Below are 14,264 nucleotides of genomic sequence, written 5' to 3' on the forward strand. Positions count from 1 at the left end.
TCATACTAGGATGAAAGCCTCAAGTCTTTACCCCACACGTGACAATCTGCTAACTTCTGAGTTAAATGTTAATACAGCTGAAGCTACTTATGGAGAAACAGCAATTTCTTTATAGTCAGTATTCAGCACCCTTTCTAACATCTGACCCAAAAGCCCCATGTGTGCTCTGCTGAGCATATGCTGCAATTCAGCTTCCCTATCCTAGTCAATATTAAGGGACTTTCTTTGGGCAATTATCTCCTCTGTGGGGCATTTCAGTCCTGTGGTGACCCATAGAATTCCTACCATGAATTACTGCATCAGAGCATTTCTGGCGTTAAGTTCCATGCAACATACTGGTGTAGATGTAACACTGTTCTACCTACCACAGATAAGCAATTGGCAGCAGGCTACAGAATCTCACACTTCTCCCCCTAACTTTGTTTAGCTGTTGAGTTGGGATTGAAATCAGAGCCCACGTCTATCTTGCTTAACCACAGTGAAACAATCAGCAACCACCCATGCTTTAGAAACTGACATTTATGTAACCCTGTGTGCATCACAGCTTGGCCCCCCGTCTACCAGGACATGTAACAAGAAGCTTAAGGACAGTTCAACTTTAATTTTGGTTTTAAACAGATCCTGCACAAACGATTTGTGGGGTTGCAGCTGCAGCTGCTAGATTTACTTTGAAAGGCAATTCAGGAGAAAAAGTGTCCTTTAGAATTTATCCTTGCTGGTTACGGGAACGCCTATATTCCAGCTCTAGGAAAATGTGCAAATGAAATGCATCTTGATTTATCCTGTTGGGAAAGAGGGTGTTGAATTAACAAATATGAATGCAAGTCATCCTGGCCCAATACCCTCCTCTTTCTCTAGCTTTCAAATGTAACACAACAGTAACATGCTGGGTATCTTTAGCATGTGGAGAATCTCAACAGCCCTTATGCCTGCAAATACAGGGCTGTGAGAGCAATAATTAGCAGCAATCTTAGCCCAGGGAGGTTTCCAGTTGTCAAAGAGCAAAGCTCCTTCCTCCTTTCTAGGATTAGCAAAATTATACAAAACAAATATGCATGCAGAATTTAATTTTTAACTTTCTTTTAGCACAGCAGACTTAAGTCCTGAATACGAGATCTCTTACTAGTGCTGCTCTTAATTTGGTTGACTGCTTTTTTTATTATAGCAAACTCTACCACAAGGTATTTAAATAGAGACAATGCTCCAAAAAGTCACAATTTACGTAAGAACAGAGACGAGATTACAAAAGAAAAACTGAAAAAGAATTACTGCTTCCACTAGAAAATACCCTTTCAAAATTCACCCTGAATGCATGAGCACAAGCGGGGCAAAGCTCCCTACACATCCAGTAACCTGATCAGAGAACAGCATACAGCAACCTTTTCCCAGTATAGGCTTCTCAAGGCCATTTCACATGGTTACCTCATGAAAATCCCATATAGCCACCACTTCCCCACTACCTTCTCTAATATTGCACCTTTATTTGCTGTTTGCATTTAAAAGCCTTGAATTAAATGGAGTAACACCCCATAGAAGGATAATTTGTACCTTAAACCAAAAGGTTTAAGCCTGAAATTGCCCACTGTATAGCCACATTCATGGAGAAAGAGACTTAGCAGTGGCTACACATCATCATGGCTGCATCCTGCCTCCGGGATCAGAGACTGCAAGCCTCTGAATGCCTGTTACTGGGGAGCTGGATACCCTCATGAGCCCCAGAAGCATCTGATTGGCTGCTCTGGGAAACAAGATACTAGACTAAATAGGTCTTTGGTCTGATCTACCAGGGCTCTTCTTGCATTCACATTTTGCCTATGATCTCCAAATTAGAGGCCTTGGGCTGTTTATATTGGCAATGATTTGAATCTGGGAAGTTTTAATTCACTGCAACTACAGATTGGATTATTTCTACAGATGCTTACTTGACAGTCTGGTTTCCTAGAGAAATCCAAGTTTTCCTTAACACTCACCTATACATACTTTGGGAATTATGCCATCGTCACTGGCAACCATTTTTTCTGCTTGGTGATGAATTCAGGAATAATTCAATGTATCTATGCTCTGTAGGAGAGAAGAACAGCTTTAACTTTCTGTTCATGCTTTGAAATGTTTGTGCAGGAAGTTTATGCAGCAATGCACATCACTTATCAAGCACCACATGCCACCATTTACCCGATACCTACATTACTGACCTCAGTTTTTCCAGAAAGCCAGTTTACGGCAGACACAGCTGCTTAAAATGGTCCCTCCACAGCTGTGAAGTGACTTCTGGAACTGCAAACGAACAAGACCTGCCTGCAATGCCTTTTGGAAACTGCTAGACACATACTGATGTGCAGTGTCATCATGTAAGAATTCCTCACTTGTCATGAGCAGCCTTGCGACTAAACATGAACCATGATTTTACAAGCCTCATAAGGCACATGCAATACATCACAATTGTTTAATACTTCAAAATGCAGTATTAGGTTTTAAAAACAGAACAGGTTCAGGCATTGTGCTGCAGAAATGGTTTTCTCTACATCCACTCGCCCCAGCAAAACAGCTTGCAACTGGGGTGATCAAAAGCGCAATTTTGTATCCCAACTTTCCAAAAAAGTATTTTCCCATTCGCCCCACTGGAAGACCTCTTGCTCTCTCTAACTATTTGCACAACAGAATCATCTGAATGCTTCTGGAATCTTTTCTTACACTGACTCCCAAGGCAGGTGCGGGAAGGGCAAAATAGAGAACCTGTCATCTTTCTGTTCCTGGCAGTCTACATCAGAGGAGGGCATCTTCGCAAAGAATTTTTAAAGTAAGGAAAAAATATGTACCTTCCTAAAGGGCTCTTGCTATATACTCCTCCTGCTTCTGGTTTGACACTGCTGTGCCTCAGCACTCCCCTTCTAATCCTGTGTCCCCAGGGAAAATGCAGAAGTTCCACTTACGCACGTTTGACCTGTTCTTGGCCATGGCTGCAATCGCATCTTCGTGTGTCTCAAAGTGAACATCCGCTTCTCCGGTTGCTTTCCCGCTTGAATTATATTCCATAGTGATCCTCACCGGTTTCAGGGGAGCAAAGAACTTTAAAGAAGAAAGGCACGTGGGGTGAAAGTAAAGATTTAATTATCAGAATCTGAAAAACCAAGACCGAGCAGAAGCAGTGGAATTACTGTTCTATATTTGTGACTAGCAGTAATTTGTTAAAAGGTCTTAGCTGCTGTCCAGACATAATAAGCCAAATTGCTTGTTGTACAAAGCTGGGCCTGTTCCACAACTGAAGCTTACACATTTTGCATTGTCATCAAAAAGCTACTTCAGACATGTCCTGCTGAATTTTTTACTTGTTTTCTTTAAAAGTGCAGACCATGCCATACCCAAAACTGCTTTTGAAAAGGTCCTCAGTTCAGAAGCTGTACATCGTGTGAGATTGATGTTAAAGAAAGATCATCTCCATTCTCTTTTCATGCGCAACTAAGTGGTTCTGAGCATTTTCCTAAAGGCCAGGAATCAGTCACAATCAAGAGGGGGAGCCTAATTAGTACTGAAGGAGTAGCAGGCCAATAAGCCCAATCCTCAGGGCTGTTGAATGTGAATATTACAGCGTTACCATTCACTGTCTCAACCCTCTCCAAGACTTAAAAGTTGAAATAATACTCTAATGTGCTCTTGATTTTCCTGGTGGCACAAGCTTATTGGGAACAGGTCATGAGTAGTGGCATTCAGGAGAGAAGTGCAGGGATGAATGAGTTTTGGCAAATTGCTTGCAGAACTGCTTCAGGCTAATCAGGACTTGTAAGTTTCAGTGACTGACAAAAGCTAAAATTCCCGTTTTGAAGGATAAATACAGCAGTTCCTAATAAAATTGTTCAGGGTATTTTAAATGATCTTACCCCTACGTACATTTATAATATCTTGTGCAGTTGCTTGAAATGGCAGACCCCTCAAATGAACAAAGTGAAGCGAGGAGAAACTCCCAGACTCCGACACTTCCCGAGGCTTTTCAAATGCTTGCTTAAAAACTTCTGTAAAGTGAACAAGGCCAGAATGAATGTGTGCAAATTACATCTGTGTCCTGTCTGCCTCTCTTCAACATGTGGGGGACATAAAGAGGCAAGCCAAAGATGTCTCAAATGGTAAGTATTGTATGGACTTACCATTTTCTTTATCACTTTCATACACAGCAGTCGGTCTTAAGGCCTCATTCAACTCACTTTCGTCAAAAACAGATTCGGAATCTTGTTTCAGAGTGGGATAGCCCATCATCTTGCCCCGGAAAAAGCCATTGTGTGTTCGAATTTCACTCTTTTGGCTTGGGAATATTTCTATGTATCTATAATGGGTGGTTGTTTTTTTTAAAGTGAGAAGAGTTAGATCAGGATTAATATTTACCAAAAACACAAAGGCTCAGTTCAGACAAGCTCCTGCACTACTACTTTTGCAAAAACCAGAAACGGACAGACAAGAGGAACGTATTCAAATCTACATAAGAACTAAACCAGAATATAAACCCAGGTCTGTCACATCCAAACCACAATTAACCTATGTGTTGAAATTATGGCTTACAGGGAAAGTTCAAGCCTTCGTTTGCCAGCTCAGGTGTAAGACTAGCAAACAGTTAAATGCAAATGCAGAGAAAACTGGAGTGTACGAAGGGATGAGGGAGTATACAAGCTCAAGGTTCATTCATGTAATGCAAAACCATTATTTATTACATGTGAACAAATTCAGAGTATTTTCTCTCTCTCATTTCTTGACAAGCTTATAAAGCAAGTCAATATTATTATTCTCATTTAAAATGACAACTTAGGCAGAAGATAAGGCCCTGTTGAAATCTACCATGTGAAATCCATGACTGACACCAGAATTGAAACCCAGGTTTCTCTACTCCAATATCCACTGCTAGCTACTTAAACACACAATACTGGAATGTACATATGTAGGCACATACAATCACCCCCTCTTAAGTCCCATCCCTCCTCACAACAACCAATCCAGCATAATGTTTTCATTGGAGAAGACAGCATACATCCAACTTCCACCTGCTTTTTTTTAAAGTTTGTTTTAAAAATATATATGCACCACTCCTCTCATGGATGTTATCTTCCAATAGCAACATACCGGCTCCCAATTTCCTCCTTATGCTTCAACAAGGCTTGATTAGCCATCTCAGGGGTAGCAAACACCACAAATGCTTCTCCTGTTTTCCTTCTTCCCCTCTGGTCCATGACAAATGTTATGTCAACTATTGTCAAACCTGCAAGAGAAGGCATTTCAGTAGCAGCAGGGCATATTTTGCTCTGTTCTTCCTAAGAGGAGCAAAACATGAACTCATGCTCCATGATAAAATTGCACATCAAAGGCTGCCTTAAATATAGTGGCACTAACACTTTAGCACTTGCTTCTTGTACAATTTACAAACTGATGCAAAAATGTTATGGATCAGTCTCAAGCGCCTGAAGCTAAACATACATGAAACAAAAGACTCTCCTGTCTCTACCTGCATCCCTTTTGACCTGCTCCCATTCAATTTAAATATTATATATATATATATATATATATATATATATATATATATACACACACACACACACACACACACACACACACACACGATATGCAGAAGGCCCCCTAGGGTACTTGTTCATACAGCACAATATTAGATAAAGCAGATTCACTATGATGGTATGTCCAGCTTTGGTTCACTGCCAGGTGTCAAATTAAAACTAAATGTGAAACAATGCATCCATTTAATTCTACCCTGTGTGACAAAATATCACCACCACTAAAAACAAGTTTCTGAATTACAGTATTCTGTTACTCGACTCTTCTGGGAAAGAACAATTCCACTAATGCTATCAGATCATCCTTGTATCCTCTTTATCAGAATTCTTCCTGATCTGAAAAAGAATTTACTCATAATTCTTCCTGATCTGAAAACAAGGAGTTTCTAGTCATATCTAAACCTGTTTCTGCATTCCCCCCCCTTGAGTTAACTTTTCTTGCTCACCCTAGAAACCCCATTTGACATCTCCATATCAGGTGTACAACAAACAAGATTCTTATAAGGTGATTTAAAAATAAATAAAAATCCCCATTTCATTAGATGACACAGGCTCACAATCACTTGCTCACAGAATCGCTACTCCATGCAGAATCACCTGAGAAGAACTCAGAAATATCCATTTCATTGCAGCTGTAGGGAAGGCCTCTCAGTCTCACCACTCCATCATTTGTCACAGATGTTGAACTGGAGTGCAAGCTCTTCATGATGGCATCAACATCCTCATTATGTATTTCAAAAACTGCAGTGGGGGAAAAAACCCACAAGAGGCAGCGTTAAATAGTGCAATGAGTTCTTGAATCATACTTAATGCCAAGCAAAAAAAAAGCCTACCTTCCACATAACGCTGACCCAGATATCTTCTGTGCTTGTCCAAGGCATTTTGCACATCCTGTTCTGACTCCAGTTCAACCAAAGCATCTCCTCTGCGTTTGCCATCTCGGTTTAAGAGGAAGTGGATGCCATTCACACCATTTCGAATCTTGCTGCCTACAAGGTTATTAAGTAGGCAGATGAAGGAACTTCAGGTGCCTTCTTTTCTGATTAAGATGCAATGGGACACTTTGATGTTTCATACCAGAATGCCACCAAATTCCCCTCCACCAAAGGAACAAGGCCTGAATGAGGTAGCCCCATTTGGATGACTGTCCAGTATCTTCAGGGTTGTATTAAAAGCACCAAGGATTCAACAACTCCACTCAGCTACAGAACTGGGAATTCAGTATGTTGGCACATCTACCGCTACTTTTACAGATGCTCTTCCACGGTGTGCCAAGTTATTTATAAACCCTCTGTGCTTATTAAAACATATAACAATGATTAATTGCTTTAGCCAATGAGTACGCCTAGGGAATTGTGAGCTTCTGAAAATAGCCATTTTACAGGCTCCACAACCAGAGGAAGCTCTACAGAAATGTAGGCAATCAATACAGTTCTGAACAGATTCAACAGAAGTACACAGTCCCAGACACTGCGCCAGCATGGAAATCTAAACTTAATTAATTGGTTAGCCAGAACTCCTAGATAGTTCAATTCAGCATATGTGCCTCACATTAATGTACGTAGCCTTATTTACTGGAAACATTTTTATACTGCTCTACAGCTGGAAAGGCTCTCAGAGCTTGTTAGAGATCAATACAAACAAAGAAGAAGAGTTTAGATTTGATATCACGCTTTATCACTACCCGAAGGAGTCTCAAAGCAGCTAGCATTCTCCTTTCCCTTCCTCCCCCACAACAAACACTCTATGAGGTGAGTGGGGCTGAGAGACTTCAGAGAAGTGTGACTAGCCCAAGGTCACCCAGCAGCTGCATGTGGAGGAGCGGAGATGTGAACTGGCTCCCAAAAATGTTCCCCGCCCTCTCATGGGCGTGGGGGAAGCTGCCTCCTCCTAAATCAAGTAAATAAATAAAAATATTTAACTAAAAGTAGAAATTGTAGAAAGATTTTGAGAGATTTTTCTGAGCACTTGGGGTCAAAGGAAAGTAATTTAAAACAACTGTTGGTGAGGCATTTCATTCTGAATCTGCTAGACACAGCCAGACAGAGGATGATTACAGGTGGGTGTCCTGCCCCCCACAACATAAATCCTGGCTGTGCCCATGTGCCCTCTAGCTGAAAGAGAGAAGCTGCTTTGAGTACATTGGCAGAGAAGCTCCCCTTGCCTCTCCCTCCTGGCAGCCCCAGTTCTGACCAGCCTCCCTGCCCCCCAATAAAAAAACCCCAACATGCAACATTAAAGCATGCATTTTATGTGATTTGTAGTCCAGACCCTTAGCCACATCACCATGTGGGCTGGTCGGGGGGGGGGATGAAATTACCTGAAAAAAAGTTGAGAACATCTTCCTCGGTGCAGGAGTAAGGCAGACCCTGGGCCCGAATAAGATACACATCATCTTCCTCGCCACATGACTTAGTTGGAGATGGGTCATACTCTGAGAGAGGCGGATATTCATCATGAAATGGAGGGCTGTGCTCCTTCAAAGAGAAAGTTGTTTCAACATTATATTTGTAACTAAACATATAATCAGGGCACAATTTATGAAACAGGAATACAGGTATCTGCCTCATGCCGAGTCAAACTATTGGTCCATTTAATTCAGTATTTTCTAGACCGGGGTGGGACCCATGGACCTATTTAGGCCTGTGAGGCCATTTCAGCCAAGCCATGCCTGTCTTCCTTACACCTGACGCCATACACTGGGGAAGCACTACTCGCAGGGCTTCTTCAGCACTTGAAATCAGCCTATTGCTTGCAAGGTTTGTTTTCAAATCACATGGGCAAAAATAGGTCACCTGACACCACTGCAATGTGACAAGTGGACTGAAGCATGTCTCATGCAGGGACCAGATTGCTTAAAAAGCACATGTGATACTCTAACAAGGCTCTGAGGCATGTCCTCAATGTCATAAGTGTGTCTCTTCAATGGGATGGGAAATTTTCTCAGCACCAAGGTGAAAACACATTATGATCTGGATGAAAAGAGTTTATGTTACATATTTGCTGAGAGAAAATAATAATAATAATAATAATAATAATAATAACAATAATAATAATTTGAAAGGAAAGCAGAATTGAAGGAACAAGGGTGGCATCCTTGATTACTTCAAATGACTCTCAATCAAGAATGTGGATTACAATTGCTGCTGTAATCTTAAATATGCACAAAGAGTGGGGGGGGGGGAAATAAACTTTCCTCAGTTACTAGGACCATGTGGTGAAGCAATGGGTACCTAGCTGAATTTCCCCCTCAAACATCTGAAGGCCAGGGCTAGTCAACAATTAGGTGAGATCGAGGACTCAGCTATACAGCTGCAAATAAAATCTTTTAAGTGTGCTTGAAGTGCAATATGCAATGTGACGCTAGATGGTGAGCCTTATGGAAAATTCAATGTATTTCTAAAAACGCTTTTAAAAAAGCATTTTCAGAACGGTTTTTGTATGTGTGCAGATTCCACCTCAGTTACATACTGGCAAATCTAGGCTGCACAGTTATAGCTGATTGGGAGGTCTTGTGCAACAAACCCACTTCTCCCAAAAATTGATTTTTGGTGATAAGCAAAAAACTGGAAAAATGCACTGTTAAGTGCTGGATAACACTTGCTTTGATGCAACTGCCACCTAACCTCCCAACAAACAAATCAGAATGAATGCCCATTGAATGATCATGTCGTCTAATCTCTCTGCAAACAAATCCAACAAATCTATTCAAAAAATAGGTTGTCTAGAAGTACCTCCAGTGTCAGCAAAGCACATTTTCATCAGTTCATGAATTGGGTATGTTAGAGATAAAGCCCCTAACAAAACTGGTGGGTGAAGAAACAAGAAGGCTGCACAGGTTTCTCCAGAATTTGGAATATTAGATAGAGATGCGGGTGGGGAACTGGGATCTACTTATTTAGTTATTAATTTATGTCCCATTCTTCCTTCCAAAGGTGTTCAGGGTAGCACCCTCACATTAGGGGGTCACAGCTGGGCAGCTAGCAGTGCTGTTTTTTACATGGCCAGCACCATGCTTCCAGGTGTCCAGCCACTGAAACTCTGAGGCCTCTCCTTCTCCTTCCATGTCAGGTCAGAAGTAGGACCTCACCTGCTGTCTTCCAGTACACAAGGCCCCTTTCCCATCCAGCAGATCCCCTCTCCCAACCTCACCCCAAATGCAAGAATGCTCAAGAAGCTTCTGTAATATCACAGAAACTGTTGTATGCTCATTGCACTAGAAAGGGCAATGGGGCAACCTGAGATGAAAACCCAGCAAACAACACCCAGGTATCCTTTCCAGCTGGAGAAAGAACACAGAACATCATGGTCAGAAGGACCCCCCCCCCCCCAAGCAGCTTGGGTGGGGAGAGAATCCCCCAATCGCCTCTGGCTATATAATCTGGTCACTCCTGCAGCTGCAGTTTAGGCAGGCAAGTGGTTTCTTCCCAGTCCTTCAGAAAACAGCTTCACCCTGGGAAATAGGGGGTGGGGAGCTTCTTTAGAGACTGTTGGGAAGAGCAAGCAATAGCTGAAAGCAGCAACCCTCCAGAGGTCTCAAAGGACAGGATCACTCTGGAGAGATCACAAAAAAAAGCTTCTCCCATAACTCGGATCCAAACGCTACCCACCCCCCAAAAACAACAACCCTGTTACAAGGCCTCTACACCAACTTGATGAGTCTTTATTTCCATGTGCTTTCAACTTCTTGTATGTTTCGAATTCTGGCTGTGTTCTTTTTTCCTTTTAGTGACCATATCCCTGTTTCATCTTGCAAGATGCAAGATCTTGCGCAAACCGCTTTATAGAGGGTTTTTCGTCCTACAGCCAAGTGGCATATAAATCTCAGGAAACGTCCCAACCAATAACATCAGTTTGGGGGAGCTGTATTTTGGTTTTGTGTATGAATATGTGTGTGTGTGTGTGTGTGTGTGTGTATGCGTGTGTACACACACACGTGTGTGTTTGTGGTGCACGTGTGTGTAAGTGAGCAAAAGGAAGCCGAAGCCACGCCGTCCACAGAGAGCCCGTCCCAATTCCCACTCAGCCATAAGGCGCGTGGGGTGACCTTGGGCCGGAGTCTGTCTCCGTCACACACACCCTCCCAGCCCACCTCAAAAGGGCCGTCGCGAGGATAAAAAGGGCACCACCCGCCCTGCACTCCTTGGGAGCAAATGCACGAACACGATCCCCTGTCGAAGGCGGGGTGGGGGGGTGGAGGAGAGAAACACTACAAAGCGGTATAGAAACGAAATAAATACCATTCCTCTCACGCGCACACTTTTGGGAGGGTGTGTGTGGAGAATCACTTCCCAAAGGCGCCCCGAAGTATTGGGGGGGGGGGGTTGTTCCCCGTTTCCCCTCCCCTCAGGAGAGCCCTTACCTGGCTGTAGCATCTCCCCGCGAGGGCCGGAGGCAGCAGCGAGCTCCTCAGGGCGCCGAAGCCGGGCAGAGGCCCGGCGGAGCCGGCGAACCCGCGGCTCTGCGTGGCTGCCCCGAGCAAGAACAGGAGGCGGCGGCGGCCGGAGAGGCCGAGGGAACCGGTGGAGGAGGAGGCGGCGGCGGCGGCGGCTGAGGAGGAGACTGAGGCGGCGTGGCGCAGCGGCAGGCAGGCCGCGCCGGTCTGGCGGCAACTGCTGCAGCTACAGCCGCAGCCCCGGAGCAGCGCGCCCAGCACCCAGCGCGTCCCGGCCATGGGAGGAGGCGGAAGCCCCGGCGTCGTCGTGGTGGTCTCCGCGGCTGCCGCTGTCGTCGCCGCTACGAAAGCCTGAGGCACATGCGCGGAGGCGGCGGCAGGCGGCCTGCAGCGGAGCCACGGCGGGCAGGGAGGAGCTGCGTCAGGAGGCGGCATCCCAGGAGGCCGCTCGCTCGCTCCGCCCCTCACGCCGAGGCCGAGGCCTGGGCCTCGCGTGAGGGAACTTGGGAGGCGGGAGGGCCTTTGCTTCTGGCAGGCGGCGCAGCGCGGCGGCGGCGGCTGAAGCGAGGCCTAGCGCTGTGAAGGGAAGGGGGACTCGGTTCTCCTCAGAGCGGGTTTATTTGGGGGTGGTGGGCTCAGGAGAGAACTTCTCCCGCAGCTTTGGCTAAGGGGGTCGACCACTAGAAGGCCCTGTTGGGCCCCACCACTTGAGGGAAACGTGCAATGGTATGGTTAGAAGTAGGGGAGCCAACTCTTAGGGGCCAAGGTCTTCCCCCCAATAAAATATTTGAGGGGGCTGGGCCCCCACCCCAGAGTTGATGGGCATTGCCATTCAAAGGGTGTGTGTGTGTCTTGTGATGGATTATGTGGTGCGGGACTTATCTGCCCCCTCCCAAAAATATTTTACTCAAGTTGGCGCCCCTGGTTGGAAAGGACCTCAAGGGTCACTTTGCAAACAACAACAACAACACCCAAGATAATGCAGGTTTGTTTGTAGGGCGCTGAAGGGCCTTTGCTTGACTGGTGCTGGATTAGAAGGTGCATTTCTTTTTGAGGACGCCTCCAATTTGGGTAGTCGTTCGAAAAGTTTAAACTGCCAACAAGAAGATCAGCACTTCTGCTAAAGTGAAAAGCAAATGACAACCCTAAGTATTGGATATACAATTCCAAAAACATGATGAAATGAGCTCTATATTCTCTTAACAAGTCATCGCTCCCCCCCTCTCAAAATAGAACTTAAAAGAGTACATACCAAATTGTAATTGCAATTTTTACAGTTTTTATGCTACCATGTGTGACTGTCTAATAATCAACTTTTTATTGGTTCACAAAGCCTGAAAAAGTCACATTGCAGCCAAATGGTTTTGTGAATGTTCAGCTCTATGGCCATTCTAGAGTACTTCATTATGCCCATTTGGTAGAGTGGATAACATCAAATGACAGATCGGATTTAGCGTGTCTTAACAGTTTGTGGTTATGTAACACTGCAATAGACTACCAGAGCTTCCCATACTAGAGTAAGCATCTCAACTGACCCGTAACCCGTTTCAGTATGACAATAACCATACGGTAGAAACAGAATATAATTCAGGTTATATAATTATCTCACATGGCAGTTACTGAGCCAAAATAGTACTGTTGGTTTGCTGCAGTAACAATTGGAATTTAATATACTACTGAAAAGCAAAATATTTTGAAGAGAATAATAGTTCTGAATTTTTAGACTATGTTTTATTATGCTTCACTGTGGTCCTCTGCATTTATTGTATTTATCTAATTTTACATCCCAGTCCTAAGCACACTTAATTGGAGGTCAGGCTTACTGATGTCAGTGGAACAGTTTTAAGAAAATGTGCTTATGTTTGCAGTAAAGGGGCATACCCACCCAAACAGAAATCAGAGTTTCCATAGAACTCATCAAGTGGATTGCCAGATCAGGGCATTTCACTTCTTCAAGGCTTGGTTAGGTATCTGATCTCTGTTTCAATATACATTATTCACATGTGTAATAAAGGCAACATGTCTTATTCAGGTTCAAGATAGTGATGTGAAAATTAATTTGCTTCATAGTTCATTCCCAAGTAGGAAAGTTTTACCTGAAATAAAGAGGCAAATGCTGGAAATTAAACCAAAGACCCAATAAAAATGGAGATCCTTAATATTGCTGCAGTAGAACCAATTATTAACAGGCAAAGAACAGTGGCTTCACGGTACAAAGGTACAGGTTTTTCTGCTACCAGGGAGGTTCCTTGACTTTAATTACCGGTACATGTTAATATCTAAAACAATCAGCTACCTCTATTTTACAAAAAGACACACCAAAGAATATTTCTCGGATTAATTAAAAACATATCTGATAGAGTATTTAAAACAATTTTATTTATATGTATGACTAGCATTTGAATTTCCTCATATTTCTAAAGGTAAAGAAATAACCAGTGGCTTCCCCACTCATTCTTTTTTTTTTAAAAAAAATTATTTATTAATTATTATTATTATTAATGCACAATGAAAAAAGCCATACATCAAAACTGAACAAAAAACAAGTAGAAATAATAATAAACCAAGTAAAAAAACACAAAAACACAAAGCATCATAGCAAAAAGAAAAGAGGGCTTTTGACTACAGACCTGACCTCCTGTCTGCTCCTTAATTCAATTACATATAACTTACTGCCGGTAAAAACTGTTATCATGGTTTAACTGATTCTTGGTTTTTCTTTGATCTCACATCATTCTTGATAGTACTACTGAAATTAGTCAAATGCTGCAACAGAGTTTATACCGTCTGTAATTATTTTTCAAATATATTTTAAAGACTTGCCATTTTGAAACAAATACCTGTTTTGGTTTATTCTTGATTTTTTTCAGACAAGTTATCTAACTCCGCATATTCAGTCAATTTTTGGATCCAGTCTTGCGTAGATGGAAGTTTGTCAGATTTCCAATTTGGAAACCCCATTGATTGATTCATTCTCCTGTCAGTTTTAACATACAGTGATCATTCCTGACAATAAGATTCAGCACAATCCATTTTACTAGTCTACATTTATAAATGAAATAATCAAAATACATTTGGCTTTCCTGGCCAAAGATGGGAGACATGGGGCATTTTTTTTGACACAATAAAATTTAGATGCTTTGATGTGTTGACTGAAGATGGTGTGTACATGCATTCAAGGAGCGATCTGGGTCTGTTCAATCACCAGAGGTACTACCCACACCCCTTCAGGCACTAGGCAAGATATACCTGTATTTAGCATACAAGAAGTCAGTACAACAGACGCCAAACACAGACACACACAGCCCCACCTCTACATCAGT

General features: G+C 43.1%; 1 protein-coding gene across 1 annotated transcript; it reads right to left on the reverse strand.

Moving 5' to 3' along the window:
* Window positions 1–581: 581 nt before the first annotated feature.
* Window positions 582–11,391, reverse strand: GRSF1 (G-rich RNA sequence binding factor 1). Its single transcript, XM_033160882.1, has 10 exons — window positions 10,909–11,391; window positions 7,867–8,023; window positions 6,380–6,535; window positions 6,144–6,287; window positions 5,104–5,239; window positions 4,140–4,315; window positions 3,886–4,007; window positions 2,931–3,066; window positions 1,977–2,061; window positions 582–784 (listed from the first exon to the last, which is right to left on the reverse strand). The coding sequence occupies exons 1-9, from the start codon at window positions 11,374–11,376 to the stop codon at window positions 2,000–2,002; spliced, it is 1,557 nt and encodes a 518-aa protein (XP_033016773.1). The 5' UTR covers window positions 11,377–11,391; the 3' UTR covers window positions 582–784; window positions 1,977–1,999.
* Between the last annotated feature and the right edge of the window lie 2,873 nt (window positions 11,392–14,264).

Source organism: Lacerta agilis, chromosome 9, assembly GCF_009819535.1.
Source record: "Lacerta agilis isolate rLacAgi1 chromosome 9, rLacAgi1.pri, whole genome shotgun sequence".
Lineage (NCBI taxonomy): Eukaryota > Metazoa > Chordata > Lepidosauria > Squamata > Lacertidae > Lacerta > Lacerta agilis.

Coding starts and splice junctions, on each gene's coding strand:
- GRSF1 (XM_033160882.1), bottom strand. CDS start 11,376: ATGCCGCCTCCTGACGCAGCTCCTCCCTGCCCGCCGTGGCTCCGCTGC. Junction 6,536..7,866: donor TGTTCTCAACTTTTTTTCAG/GTAATTTCATCC, acceptor ATAACCTTGTAG/GCAGCAAGATTCGAAATGGT. Junction 3,067..3,885: donor CTGCACAAGATATTATAAAT/GTACGTAGGGGT, acceptor TCTTCTTTAAAG/TTCTTTGCTCCCCTGAAACC.